Raw genomic sequence first — 15424 nt, 5'->3', positions numbered from 1 at the left:
CTAAAGACCGACATTTGAACTCTCCTTACCACAGATATATTATGTGTCTATCTTAACCAATCAACAGAGTTACAACCCTTCACAGATCGCTCGTAAGTACAGCTCGGCCAATAACTATTGTGCCCCTCTAGTTATATCTAACTCCTTAAGTATCACTGAATCCTCTAATGAACATAAGCCATAGTCCTGCTATGACCGAGTCCTCTCTTCCAAAGAGAAGTCGTGGCCACTATGTTCAAGCCCCGGAATCAGTTCTTAAGGGAGCAATCTCTCTACTTATCCCTGCTTCGGGAAAGGAGTGAATTTCATCTTGTGTATTGAGTTCCCAACTCTCAAATCAGACAAGTTCCCAAAAAGGTCAGCATGTTGAGTTGGCAATCTGACCACTCTCACCCATACTAATCAAAGGACCACCCTCAAAGGCAAGAGTTCCAAAAAACTTAGGATTGAAGTAGTGTCACCTATGGTCATTTAGGTGAGATGTAAGTCTCTAGTATCAACGGCGTTATATACAGAGTCTAGTCATCTCGTGGTCCGATCTTATACAAACTCTTTGTATAGGACATCCTTGCTCACATGTCTCCACATGAATGATCAGGATCTACCATCTGTAGTAGTTTACAACATTTGCAAACCTCTACAAAGCGGGACGTAACGTAGTGTCAACAGGATCATGTATCCCACCTTAATTCTTATACTACAGACCTATTTAGGTTATCGCTTAAGGTATGATCCACTTGTATATCATATATACGTGCTTAAGTTTATATAAGATAGCCATGGAGTTTTGTTTATTGGATATGGGTAAATGCCAGAATGAAATAACAGTTATTTTATTCATAAGACAATGTGTATGATTACAAACAACGAGATTCCAGGAGAATTAGGACACCAATCCCAACACTATAACCCACCAAGTAGACCATTTAAATATTTTATGGTATTAATAGATGCATCCTGTAGATGGTCACACGTGTGCTTATTATCAAGTCGAAATATCGCATTTGCAAGATTACTTGCTCAAATAATTAAGTTATGAGCACAATTTCATACTTATACAATTAAGACAACTCGTCTTGATAATTTTAGTGAATTTACATCCCAAGTTTTTGATAATTATTGTATGTCATTTGGGATAAGTGTTAAACATCTTGTAGCTCATGTTCATACACAAAATGATTTAGCATAATCATTTATAAAATGTTTGCAATCAATTGTAAGATCATTACTTATAAGAGCCAAGCTTCCTTCATCTGTATAGGGACATGTTATTTTGCATGCAGCGTCGCTTGTACACATTAGGCCAGTAGCTTACCATAAGTATTCGCCATTACAATTAGCTTATAGACATGAGCCAAATATTTATCATCTAAGAATTTTTTTGATGTGCAGTATATGATCTAATTGCTCCACCACAACACACTAAAATGGTCCTCAAAGGAGGTTAGAAATATATGTTGGATATGATTCCCCATCAATTATCAAATATCTTGACCCCTGATGGGTGATATATTTACTGCACGATTTACTGATTGTCATTTTGATAGAACAAATTTTTCAACATTAGGATGAGGAATTAAGAAATTGGAAAAAAGAAATTACATGAAATGCCTCGTTATTGTCTCATTTAGATCCCCGTACAAATCAATATGAATTTGAAGTTTAGAAAATAATTCATTTGCAAAATATAGCAAAACAATTACCATATGCATTTATAGATGCAAAGAAAGTAACTGAGTCACATATATTAGTTGTAAATGTTCCATCAATAATTAATATCCCAACACAACAAGTTGTCATTAATGAGTCTGGAATACGTCAGAAGCGTGGTATACCAATAGGTTCCAAAGATAAAAATTCTCGAAAACAAAAATTAATTAATAGTAAAAAAGACTTGATTGCAGATGTAAATACTCATGAAAAAATCTTCGACATGACTAATGAAGAAGGTGAAATACCTAAAGATGATAATGAGATTTCAATCAATTATGTCATGACAAGAAAAAGATGAAATCGAACTAATGTAGTTATTGACAACATTTTTGCGTATACTGGTACTCTTGATATTATATCTGAAAGTAAGGATCCTAAACTAAAATCTATTGAAGAATGTTGACATAGAAAAGATTGGCTTTAGTGGAAAGAAGCAATCGAGACAAAATTAAACTCACTTTCAAAATGCAGGTTTTTGGATCAGTAGTCCAAACACCAGAAGGTGTCAAACCTGTGGGATAAAAATGGGTGTTTGTGAGAAAAAGAAATTAAAATAATGAGATCACAAGATACAAAGTAAGACTAGTTGCACAAGCTTTTTCACAAAGATTTAGTATTGTTTATAAGAGAGATATTCTCTAGTGGTGGATGCGATTACACTAAGTAATTGATCGGACTATGTATGAAAGTTTGGATATGCATCTTATGTATGTAATTATAGCATATCTATATATATGATATTTATATGAGAACCCCGGAAAGATTTAAGGTACCTGAAACATATACATCAAATTTTCAGGAATTGTATTCAATAAAATTTCAGAGATCATTACATAGATTGAAACAATCAGGATGGATGTGGTACAATTGCGGATATTTATTGAAAAAATTATATCAAAATAATTCAATATGTCTGTGTGTTGTTATAAGGAAATCACAAATCACAAACAGGATTTGCTATTATAGTTGTATATGTTAATGACTTGAATATAATTGGAATTCTCGAAAAGTTTTCAAAGGCAATGGAATATCTTAAAAAAGTAACTGAAATGAAAGATCTCAAGAAAATAAAAAACATACCTTAGTTTACAAATTGAGCATTTAGCAGATGAAATATTTATTCATCAGTCAACTTATACAGGTAAAATTTTGAAAAGATTTATATGGACAAGACCAGATATGGTACAATCACCTGAGTGGATTTTATATTCATCGGTCGACCATATCTTAGTGGAATTGGTATACTTATGTATATTGCTAATAATACATGACCAAATATTGCATTTTCAATTTATTAGCTAGATATAGTTCTTCTATTACAAAAAGATATTTGAAGGGAATTAAGCATATACTCCATTATCTTTGAGAAACAATCGATATGGTTTATTTTATTCAAATAAATCAAATTTTGACCTAGTTGATTATACAGATTCTGAATATTTATTTGATCCACAAAAAGCTAGATCTCAAATAGGTTATCTGTTCACATGTGGAGAAACTGTTATATCATGACGATCGGTAAAACAGATCATAACGGCACTTCCTCAAATCATTCTGAAATTCTTATTCACGAAGCTAGACGAGAATGTGTGTGGCTAAGATCAATTACTTAACACATTCGTGAAATATGTGGTGTCTTCTAACAAAAATCTTCCAACAATATCATACGAAGAAAACATAGTCCAAATCAAATGAGAATATATTAGACGAGATAAAACAAAACATATTTCACCGAAACTTTTCTACACTCGTGATCTTGAAAAAAATTGCAATATCACTATACAACAATTTTATTCAAAAGGTAACCTTGCAGATTTATTTACAAAGCCAATACCAATCGCAACTTTTAAAAAAATTGCACAATATTAAGATGCGACCACTCAGAGATTTTAAATGATGTTTTCATAAAGGAGTAGATATATTGTATTCTTTTAGAAGTATATATTATATAAAATATGTACTCTTTTTCCTTCACTAGAATTATTTTTCCCATTAGATTTTTCTAGTAAGACTTTAACGAGACACATTTCATATATATACAAACATATAAAAGAGAGTATTATAAATATTATAATAGTAAATAATGTCAATTGCTTAGTATCCTAAAAACCATATGTCAATCTTCATGTTATCCATGTGCCTCGTAGTGTCCATGTAAGACCACATCCTACTTGTCACTTTACCTATAAATAGTGACATTTGATAGATCTTAAAATTATCTATAAATAGTGACATTTGATGGATCTTAAAATCATTGTTAGGTACATCCACTTTAAATTCTACTTAAATTTCCATATTATCCAATTTTTATAGTGTTAGTTATTTTATAATTTTAGTTTATTATTGTATCATATTTTATTTATTTATTTATATATTATTATATAAACTATTCTAGATCAGCCCATACCATTTTAAGTCCCAATTTCTATCCAAAATTCAAGAAGATTTTGAAAAACTAATATTACCGTTTTTAAAAATGAAAAACACCGGCGTGGGGGGCCTGATGAGTTCGTTGTAATGGTTGTAAGGGCAAAAACGTAGAAAGGAAAGGCAAAGTGCAAAAAACAACGAAAAACACAGTGAACAATAAGACTTCTGATTTTTCTCATTAAAACAACGCCGATTCTAATCCTAATCCGAAATGTAACAAAAAATGAAGTCATACAAAAAAACTAGAACCTTTGGTAAATTTCATACACGGGTGGAAACTCCCCTGACAAAAAACTTACCAACTTCTACGATGATGTCTTGGATCTCTTCTTGAAATGCGGCCGATCGCTGGATGATGCAATATAAGCTTCCGGATTGATAGCTTCCATAGCTTTTCGTTTACCAAATGCCTTGGCCTTTTCCTGCAAAGCAACACGATCATATAAGTTGCAACAAATTTGTCAAACAAATTGGATCATTTCCAGTTGAAAATTCTTCTTGGAGTTGGAGCATCCACGGCTATAATACATATAGCCCTCACACACAATCCCATACCTTCAAGGCCTTTGCCATTTCGGATATATCATTGTTATCTTGATCGGGTTCTGTATCCTGCTTCGGTGGCTCCTGAATAGAGGTAAAACAATTGTCATTAGGAGCATCAGAGCACGTATGGTAGTAAAAAGAATAAAAAAAAACATCTTCAATAAATTAGATAAGTTGAATAAATGAGATGCAGCGATATATACCTTAGGAGGAACAAAGGCAGCTTCTCTTTTTCTCTTGTTTTCAGCAGTTTTTTCTGCCTGCTTCTCCTGCTTGTCCTGCCATTTCTTTGCTGACTTCTTTTTGTCACTTAAAAAGTATTCTCCAGTTTCCAATTGTATATCAATCTGCAAATACATCGCGTCAAAAAATCTTATCGACATGAATGCATTGAGAAAAAATAAGACTGCAAAACATGTCTACGTTTAAGTTTAACCCCTATAAAATTGTCACAATGACAATAACATACTATGCTTTTAAGACATTTCAGCACTTCCTAAATTTCGAATAATTTATCTTTATTAAACCTGACATCTGATGTATTGTGGCCTGTTTCCTTTTCTACAACTTTTAATTTTGTGATTTTGCAAATAGACCATCATAACGATTATTTCTTATATTGTCATGCTATTTCCATAATTCCTTTCTGAAATATAAATATAGACAAATTGCGCCTCCTGGAAGTGAAAGGAAGCTAGCACCTGGCTAGGTTGCTGAGGAGGAGGGAAAGGTGTGTACGGCTTCTTCTGTTTACTCTTGACCTTCTTTTGTTTGACAGTTTTCCTGAGAAAAAGGACGCTTATGTAAAACATAAAAACATGATTCTAGCAAAAGAAAATCAGCAAACAAGTACAAGTCTAAATGGCATACTTCTTGAATTTGGGAAGAAACCTATCCCAATTTTCATTTGCAAGTGCTGGATCATTAGCAAGCTCTTTTTTCATCATGAGAATCTGCATGAGATACCAAGTTACGCAGAGGGCTATCGCGGAGTAGCATAAATTGATATGAAGAAATTAAACCCAGAAACCTTAATATTGTATACAGGATGCATTTTATTCATCATGCACTCTTCCACTACCCTCCTAACTTGCTTTAAACCTTTGAATGAACCCATCGCAGCAACAGTGTTGCCCTGTCAGTAACAAGAACGAGATTGACACTACAGAAGAGGAAAGGTCGAAAAAGACGGAAAAAATAGACAAGCAGCAAAAGAACATATATGTACCTGAACAAGAATATAGCATCCTGTCAATATTTCAAGCGCCTGTGCTAGAATAACAATTAAAAGATAAGAGAGAAGAAATAGAGCATAGACTTAGATAAACACAATTGCCCCTCTCTAAGAAAGCTAAATTAAGATATCTTTATCAAAGTAGGAGAAACTAAGTAATCTCGGAAATCAATCAACTAAGCTATATGAACCTTTAAAGTTGATGAATTTGGGCCCACAAGAAGGCGTCTTCTTTTAACAAATCGTTCCTGCATCATAGTCAAGGTCGGGACAGTGTCAAATTTCAAGGTTGATACAGAGTAGATAATCGAAAATGGAAGGATGACAAAAGATGCTAATTGGCATGGAAAATGGTAGTCCATCTAAGGAATTATTATGTACCATAATGCACGATTACCAACGGATGGTGACACATTAAAAAAAAAAACCCTGAAATTTATTCTCTAACATGACAGGCTAATTTTCAACTTCGAGTCGAATAAAACACTACACTTCAATTTATATCTAAATATTTCCATTTTCCAGTAATTAGTAGACTTTTGCTGTAGGTTGCCATAGATATGGACTTCTGAATTTAGGGTGAACTTCAGACCTTAGAGCGTGTGCAATGAGATTAAAGGCTGACAACTATCAACTATGCAAACTTCTTAGCCAAATACCTTGAGAGAGAATATAAATCAATCTGTAATAAAATATGTAGTGAAAGACACTGACCTTCTTGCGTACCAAGTTCCCAATCTTAATAATGTCACATTGCATTTCATCATCCAATATTTTTATTGCCTGACACATAAACCATGGTTTTAAAAAATAAAAATAATAATAATAATAATAAAACAATTCAAGATACCATTTAACAGGACCGATGAAAGAAAGATCCAACTACCACATCAAAAGAAAAATAACATAAAATAAATCAAATTATTGTTTTACCTGAGGAGCAGGAACACTTCTTGACAAAAGCTTAATCAGATCCCTTGCCTTGACAATAATATACGGATCCCTAGTCTTTCTAGTTGTTGAAACTGTCATTGATCCTTCAATCTGACCAATCGTAAGGGATTAAAACACATGAAGTGAGAATTACAACTGGTTTCAAATCATCTCACACGCAGAATCAATGTCATTGCTTCATTAGGTTATGAACTTTTTCATTTTTCTATGAGTTCATAGCCTCTTACCAAATTCAGTTCACAAACAATACCAAACTCTTTCAGAGCAGACTTCACAACTGGCCATGTCTCTCGCAAATATTTTTCTGAAAATGGAAAAATTGGAATGTGATTATTTGTGCAGTCAAATCAATTGTATAGCAGAAATATCTTTTAAGTGGGGGTAAAAACAAGCATATTGAAAAATACAAAATGAACTGAACATCTTCCACTGATAAAGATTACCAAAATCATAAAGTTAGAAAACAAAACCTCGCTATTCTACTGCCACCTAACTATTTTCAGGAAAATCGGAGACTGAATAGGTCGCAGCACTAGAAAGAAAAACTTTTGCCCTCCATGTAGACATAAAACTGATTGATGAAACACAAAATAAAGCATATTGGCCTACGAACAATTAAACATGAAACAACAATTCCTTTTCAGCCAAACTACTTGACGAAACAAAACAGTTGAAAGTTCAAAGTAACTCAAAATCGTTTAAGTAGGATTACAACAAACTGTTTCACAATTTAGTACACAAACTAGATGTAATTTAAATAAAAGGTATCAAATTATTAATCTAAAGACAATTGGGATCTCGAATACTATGTAAGAAAGTTCTAAGAAGCCCACACTCTAATTCATTCATTTATTCCAATCCAATCCTCCGTAATAGCAAGAGAGTAAAAATTGAAGGTAAAACACATAAAGTTCCTTACCTCTGTACACGGGAAACAGAGTAGAGAAAGAGCTGACTTCAAGCATGCCACCTTCATTCCAAGAGGGATCAAACTTCTCAACTTTCCAACGGTCAATGTTAGGATCTTCGTCCCATGGCTTCGGCTTGTCATGCTTCCCCTTGTGTTTGGTTTTATTTTGCTGTTGCTCTATGTCCTCCATCAGCGTGTAGGATTATTCTGAGAAACCGTGAGAAGGAATGGGAAGGAGCTAAACCTAGATGAAAAATCTGGAAAATTTTACACAATTAACCCCTGTTTGGAACAATGAATTTGGGAGAATTTCAAATTATTTTTGACGTGCTTGGGTGCAAAAGAACAGCACGAAGTTCCGCTCCAACTTCCGAATAGGTGGGATTTAGACAGGATTTTAAATTTTAGGGAAATATCAATATTATACTAGTGATTTGTATCTATCTATGTTCACTTGATTCCATGAAAGTTCATTTTTCTCCAAAAGTTTCAACAAAGTAACAAATTATAATAATAATGCAATTCTTTCTAAAGGAGTAGAGAGGATTAAAAGAAGACGAGTGGATAGAAGTTCACTCAAATTAATGAAACTCCTATTTGATTCTCGCTTTTTTACATTACTTTTAGCATTCAAAGAAGTTATATGTTAAATTTTAGAAGGCAATTCGAATGGAGGGTCTAATTGATTCTAAAGTTTAGGATTAACATTGATAGTTGGGGTTTTTAATCGATACAACCAAACCAAGTTACAGACTTCCTTAAGTTCACATGCTTCATAGTTTTTCTATATTCAGTATTCAAGCAAACTAACTAACACCTTCAAGCAAACTTTGAGGCATTTTTAGTTCTACAGTTTCATTTAGACTGATTGAACGTTTGTTGAATAAAGAATTCGACAACCAGACTGCTTCTTTAGATTTTCTTCTACGTGGGTGAAAAAAATAAATCGACAAAACAAATTAAAACAAAAATTGAAAACCTTATGCCGAATCTGAGCGGCTGCCCAATCTCACGAACGGCGCGGGTTAGGGGATGACATAGATGAGTAACGAGGGAGTGTGAGAGGGAGGGAGCGGCAGTGAGTTTGTTGAAGGGCAGAGACTGCAGCAGATGAGAGTGCAGGATGGGCGGCAGCGGCTGAGACACCGTCGTCTAGCAGCGGGCGGCGGCAGGGTGCATAGCTGGTAATGGGAGGGAGGGGCGGTTGAACGTCGTGAAATAGGGTTTACAGAAAAGAAGACAACCGCACGGAGGAGAGAAAAATGTGAGTTAAATTTTCGGAAGAAAAGAGAGGTCAATTTACCAAGTTAGTCTGACACAATTTCTCTAAATTTAATCTTTCAATTTTTTTCCAAAAAAAGAAAAAGCAAAACAAAACAATTATATGAAACATCATAAAAGAAATTCCTTCATTGAGGGCTTTCCACTTGATGTTATGATGAAGGCTTCAATTCATGAGATATTTCTTTTTTTCTTTACTAGAGTCCTTCAACTTCTAAAATTTATAAAATTTACTAACAACATAAGGACTTTTAAAGATCCAACATGAGATGGTATATCTCTGTTTTGTATGTCATTTTCCTTCAGTGTTTGAACATACTCGATCATACTTCATCGTTTATACTCGATCAAAACTCCCCACATCTTATATCATCTTAGCATTCCAAACAGTCTTATAAAGTATAAAATGATAAGTGGAGTAGTATAGTTAATAACTCCATTACACTCTGCCTGACCCTTCTCCAAACACTCTTGAAGCAATATAATTGAAATTTTATACTATGTTGAATGTACATGATATTTGAAAGGTTTACAGTTAAATATACACTATAGAAACTAAGACAAGACACAAGAGAGACCGAAATTGAAAAAATGCATTGCCAAGTGGGCTCTTTCGTGGACTCCATCACTCCATTCCCCAAGCCCAGCACACTAGTATTATGGGCCGCATACAAGCCCAATTCCACCACTTAAGTGCGTAGGTTACCCTACGACAAGTAGATGTAGCTGAAAACGACACCATTAATAATAATAATAATTTGTAAAAATATTTATATAATAAAAATTTGTTAAGAATATTTATATACGGAATGTATGTGAAATGCGGATAAGATGTGAATATATAAATAATAAACTCAACAAATCCTCACCAAATCTTTGAGTGCCAATCTCAACCAATACCCACAACTTATTTCAAGAATATATATATATATATATATAAATCAATCTTTGAATTTGCCAAATTCAATCTGGTGCGTTAACGGAGCCATCAATAACATTGTTAGTGCAACTCAACTCCAATCAATCAATTCCAACCCATTCATTCACAATTTTTCTTTTCTTTTCCTTCCTCTTTTTTTCCAATTCTCCACCATCACAATTAAACTTGTTCCTTCTCAAGTAGACCCTCTTTATAAGCATTTTCAACATCTTTATTTAAAAAATAAATGATGTAGAATAAAAGTCGAGAGTTCGAAATCACGAATCAATACCCTATTAATAATAGTAATAGTAAGGTCACTTTTAGTTGAAAGTGATCTCAATATATTAGAAAATATCTCAATTATATTAAACAAGCACATGAAAAGTCCTATGGTATGATCACCATCTAAGTTTCCATCCATAAAAAAGTAGTACAAAACAAAACTCATCTCAAATCAAATCAAGAAGCTGGATTTTGATTTAAAAAGGAGTGGGATCCGAAAATTTTGAGGCCCTATAATAGAATTGAATTTGTACATATATATGTATTAAACAAGTCCTTATTTCTTTGTTTGTGTGGCCCATTTTCTTGTTGTGCCAGAAAAAGGAGGTACCAACATTAATAACTTGTAGCCCTGCATTTGTTATAATATGGGGAATAATGATGAATGATGGTGAAAGTTGACCATTCTATCCCCCACCTTTCATTTTCCTTTCTCCTTCTTTTTTTAATTTTGTTTCAAACCATTCATTGCATTTTTTTTTTTTTCTAGTGTAAGAAAAGAATCTAATTAAATGAATAAATAGAGACATGAAAGAAAGGAGAAAGAAAAAAGACATCGAATCTCACACTTCTATATTCTCTAGTCTTCTCTAGACATTATGAACAGCATTGAGCAATGGGCACATGGAGAGGTGAGTGTGGTAATTGAATTTTGAATTAAAATATAGTGTTCTTCTATATAGATGGGGGAAGAATTGGAAGATGGGTTAATTAGGACATGAGGAGGCAATTATGGGTTTTGGATTCATAGGACACAGTTTGAATGGAAATGGTCCAAAACAACTAAATGGGGACACATAATAATGGCGGACAGAATTAAATTATTTGAATATATGACGCCCAGTTTGTTTACAAGTTTTTTCATGCAATTTCAGATTAATATTTAATATCTTTATTTGTTCACATAATTCCACTTTTTAAAATCTACAAAATTTTTAAATTCATCTTATATGGATTTTTTAATACCTGCAAATGTGAGATTTTGGAAATTGATAAATTAATATCAAATATTCATTATTATTAATTTTAATTAATTATTAAATATAAATATATTATTTAGACACCATTAATATTTTATGCTATCTTAACTATTTAATATAAATCATTATTGTTAATTATCAATATTTTAATTTATCTATTTATTAATTTAATTATTTTTAGTAATTAGTTTAATTAAAAAGTATTTATTTATTTTTTATTGTATTAATTAAATAATTAATTAACATAGCAACAAATTAGTTAATGTTAAGCTTGATTCATCTCTTGTATTTAATTAAGTAATTATTTATTTTTAGTCTCTATGTACGAATTATTGAATTGAACACAAATATTTGACTTTCAGGCATTAGTTATCTTGCACATTCAAATACATGTATTAATTACCCCATACATTTAAAACTCTGACATTCAAATCTCAGATATTTAATATTTATACCTATGAAACAATTATCTACAATTCAAACGGCCACTAACTGATAAATTTGCTAATGGTATTTCAAATTTGAATCAGATAGTTATGAATAAGTATGTTACACGGGCAATTTAACATATCTCCACTTGATAATTATATTTAAAAAATGGGGAAAGATAAGAGTAAAAAAAAAAGAAAGAAAGAAAACCATGAAGCATTTGTTGAGTTTTTGACGAAATATTAGAAATGTAGTTTGTTCGTGTTATTAGAATTGAAAAAATTGATTGGCTTTTACCACTACGAAGGGAGTTAATGGTGTTTGTGGATTGGGTTGAATGACTTTTTAGGCCCAACTCAATTGTTCGGTTTGTTAATTTCTTCAACTCAAATAAACTCTATCAAAAAATGAATCCGACTCAATTCAACCCAACCAATAAATATTCAAGTTGGGTTCGTTCAGTTAATCGGATTATTTATTTAAATTTATGTTCTAAAAAAAAGTAATATGTTAATATGAATTTTTTTTTATTTAATTATGTGTGATTGTAGCAAAGTTTCACATAGTGGTTTTTCCTTGGTTCATGGATTTTCAATCGAGTTGGGAATATTCCATGTAAATTCTTATATTTTCAGGTTTTATTATTTTCTTTTAATTCTTTTGTAAGTTTTCTCTGTAATTTTTCTACTTATTCCTGCTAAAGGTGTGCATTAGTCGTCAATATTGGTTTTAGGAGAAATCGGCATAAAAAACTTACATAAAAAGTGTGTGAAATCCGACACATGGACCATATTCTTTGCCAATATGAGTTTTGCTCATGTCTCGAATGAATTTCGGTCGATCAGTTTGTCAGAGTTTTTTTTATAACACTCAAAAATAGCTATAATTCCTAGCTTAATTTAGGCTTGTAAATGAGTTTTTTTATGTTTAATTATCCTATTTTATAGGTGTTGAATGCCCAAGGGTAGAATTGAGCATTTCGAGTCAAACGGGATTAATTTGAAGTAATTTAGAGGTAATTTGAACATTTAAGGCTTCAAATGAGGATAAATGACAAAAACGCCCCTGATTGGAGCGTCGCAACCCTAGTGCAACGCAAAAAGGCAGAATGTGTGGATGCAGAATCAACGTTGCAACACTACCTGTAGTGTTGCAATGCTACAAATTTTGACGAAAAAATGCTGAAATTCGCGAGTGCCTTCAAATTTGACCAAAGTTACAACGTTGTCTAGATACCTTATCTTGGTGATACTACGAATACGACTCGCTTTCTAGATGTTACAATTGTTGTAAAGTACTAAAAATGATCTAATCATGATCACTCATGTGAAGACATGTGAACGGGAGTATTCTATACAAAATAGTTTGTATAAGACCAGATCGTGAAATGACTAGTCTTAGTATATAATGTTGTTTATAATAAAGACTTACATTTTACCATGATGACCATAGGTGACATGACATGAATTTTGAGTGAGTTGTGAACTCCTGCCTACGAAGATGGTCATTTGATTTGTATAGGTGAGAGTGGTCAGATCGTCAACTCAATACGTCTACCATTTTGGGATTCGTCTGATTGAGGAGTTGGGAACACAACTACACAAGACGGAATTCACTCATTCCCCAATGTCAGGGTAAATAGATAAATTACCCCCTTAAGGGCTGATTCTGAAGCTTGAACAATGTAGCACCACACCTTTTCTTGCCCTAGGGGTTTTGTCATAGTTGGATTATGATTTATTGTTCATTAAATGGATTAGTGGTACTTGAGTATGTAACTACAGGGGCAAAACGGTAATTTTGGCCTAACTGTAATTACGAGCAATATGTGAAAGGTCATTACTGTTGACTGGTTATATCCAATGGACAAAAAAATATATATGTAATGCGAATAATACAACTGTCAAGTGGATGTTGAATAATTAATGAAACTAATAATCTAATTAAAGGAATTTAATTAATTATTCAAATACCATCTAAGTTTCAATCTACAGGTCCATAAGGTCCCTTCTGCAACAGGATTAAATGATAATCAAAATTTGATTAATTTGAATTGTTTATATTAATTTAGGAAATTAATTACACGTGATATAATTAAATTTTCATAATTATATATGATGTAATTACTATAATGTAATTTGAGAGGAAAAAATACATTATAGTAATTGCATCCTATATAATTATGAAAAGTTTATTTGAGAGGAAAAAATATTTGAATATGATTCAAATATTAGTTATGTAAATTGGATTCATGTAATTTAACTTAATATAAATGAGATTTATGTTCATTGATGAGAGAATTAAAACTATAGGTTATATTGTATATGATACAACATTAAATCATAAGTTATATGTTATATATTATATATGATATAACATATAATTATATATATTTTTTAAATTTAAATTTAATTTTGAATTTTAGGAGGAAAATAACTTCCCTCCCCTAATCTTTCAACTCACTACGTGTGAGGTTGGTTGTGGTGGGGTGTGTCTTATTCTACCTAGAAAAGGGGGAAAAAAATCTAAGAGTGAGAGAGATAGATTTTTTTTTTTATAACTCAATCTCTCCTCTCAATCTTTCCCTCTCTTACAATTTTCCCAATAACCCACAACTCCTTAGATTCTCATCGAGACAATATAGAGGTGGTTTTCGTGGTGGTAGCCATTTGGAGATCAAATTGGATTGTGATCAATTTACAAAAAGAGACATTCCACGTGAAGAAAATTATTCTTCAAAAATAAAAGTTTTATGAAACTCTATCTCTGTATATACACACACACGTATATATTTAATAGCATGTTGTAAATTAAATTTTATATTAATAATGTAATTTGTAATTTGCGTTATGTGAAATAATTGAAATATAGACCGATCCACGTTTTCGCTCAGGACCTTCACAGGTTCCTACAGTCTCAACCTTACCTTACCACTCAAAGGCTAGATCGATAGGAGCATTGTAACACCATGACTGTAATGTAAATTTTTTCTTTCTGAATTAGGAAAAAGGGGGAGAGGAGAGTTGGTCGTCTTAGAGTGCACGTTACTCGGTTTTTGCCACTCTAGATCAAAACTCATGAGATTTCCTTTAATTTTAAGTTGTAATTATAAATCCTGGCGTCGTGAGTCGGATTTGATGAATGATTGAAGGCCACGACGTGGGTTTTTGAGGTTTTAGGGATTTTATTGAATTATTTGAGGTTTGTTATAGTTTTTGATTGGATATTTCTGTTTCTTTATGATTTCTATTATTTGATTCAATTTATAGCATAAACATATAGAATTGATGAATTGACGACTCAAATCTCTTGTACGTTTGTCTTTGCTTTGTGTGTTTTTCATGTCCATAGTTGTATTGAAAGCATGCTCAATTCAATAGGTTCTAGTTTGAATTATGACATGATTTCTAGACTAGTTAGGATCACCTAATTGATAACAAAACCTAAAGATTGGAAATGCATTAGGATAGAATTGCTCATCCTTACTTAATATCTTAATCTACCCAAGAACGTAATACAATTAACTAAATAAATTGCCCTTGTAATGAGCTTAGTTAATTTAGGGATTAATGACATGTTGATTCTCGTTAGGGAATTTGTATAGGTTGTCCCTATATTCGATTAGGCTCAAGAAGTAGTTAGTTTGTGATTGTTTTTATAATTAATCGATGATTAGATTCGTAGAAACCCCTGCGATCTCTAAACTAGTGAAGGTAATCTTGTGTTCGATCTCTATTTCTCAA

The 15424-nt window shown here is 32.3% G+C and overlaps 1 protein-coding gene and 1 long non-coding RNA gene across 5 annotated transcripts; both read right to left on the bottom strand.

The window, feature by feature from the left end:
• Positions 1–1955: 1955 nt before the first annotated feature.
• Positions 1956–9258, bottom strand: LOC120078488 (RNA-binding KH domain-containing protein). Of its 4 annotated transcripts, none has more exons than XM_039032756.2 (14): positions 8767–9224; positions 7797–8044; positions 7105–7181; positions 6857–6967; positions 6638–6706; positions 6115–6171; positions 5918–5956; positions 5720–5824; positions 5560–5642; positions 5391–5472; positions 4893–5036; positions 4699–4770; positions 4443–4565; positions 1956–2224 (listed from the first exon to the last, which is right to left on the bottom strand). In XM_039032756.2, the coding sequence occupies exons 2-13, from the start codon at positions 7975–7977 to the stop codon at positions 4449–4451; spliced, it is 1137 nt and encodes a 378-aa protein (XP_038888684.2). In that variant the 5' UTR covers positions 7978–8044; positions 8767–9224; the 3' UTR covers positions 1956–2224; positions 4443–4448. The 4 variants fall into 4 exon arrangements, with proteins under 4 accessions (XP_038888684.2, XP_038888685.2, XP_038888683.2 ...); XM_039032757.2 differs by lacking the exon at positions 1956–2224 and adding an exon at positions 3722–3896; XM_039032755.2 differs by lacking the exon at positions 1956–2224 and having other exon boundaries at positions 4294–4565; positions 8767–9258.
• A 56-nt stretch (positions 9259–9314) lies between these two features.
• LOC150036378 (uncharacterized) lies at positions 9315–10036 on the bottom strand. The gene is made up of 2 exons (XR_016529737.1): positions 9938–10036; positions 9315–9794 (listed from the first exon to the last, which is right to left on the bottom strand). It is a non-coding gene; the product is annotated as an uncharacterized LOC150036378 (long non-coding RNA).
• Between the last annotated feature and the right edge of the window lie 5388 nt (positions 10037–15424).

This window comes from Benincasa hispida, chromosome 5 (genome assembly GCF_027475165.1).
Source record: "Benincasa hispida cultivar pf3 chromosome 5, pf3_genome.v1.1, whole genome shotgun sequence".
Classification (NCBI taxonomy): domain Eukaryota; kingdom Viridiplantae; phylum Streptophyta; class Magnoliopsida; order Cucurbitales; family Cucurbitaceae; genus Benincasa; species Benincasa hispida.
Note: the sequence above shows the minus strand (reverse complement) of the source record. Positions and strands in the feature narration are given on the sequence as shown.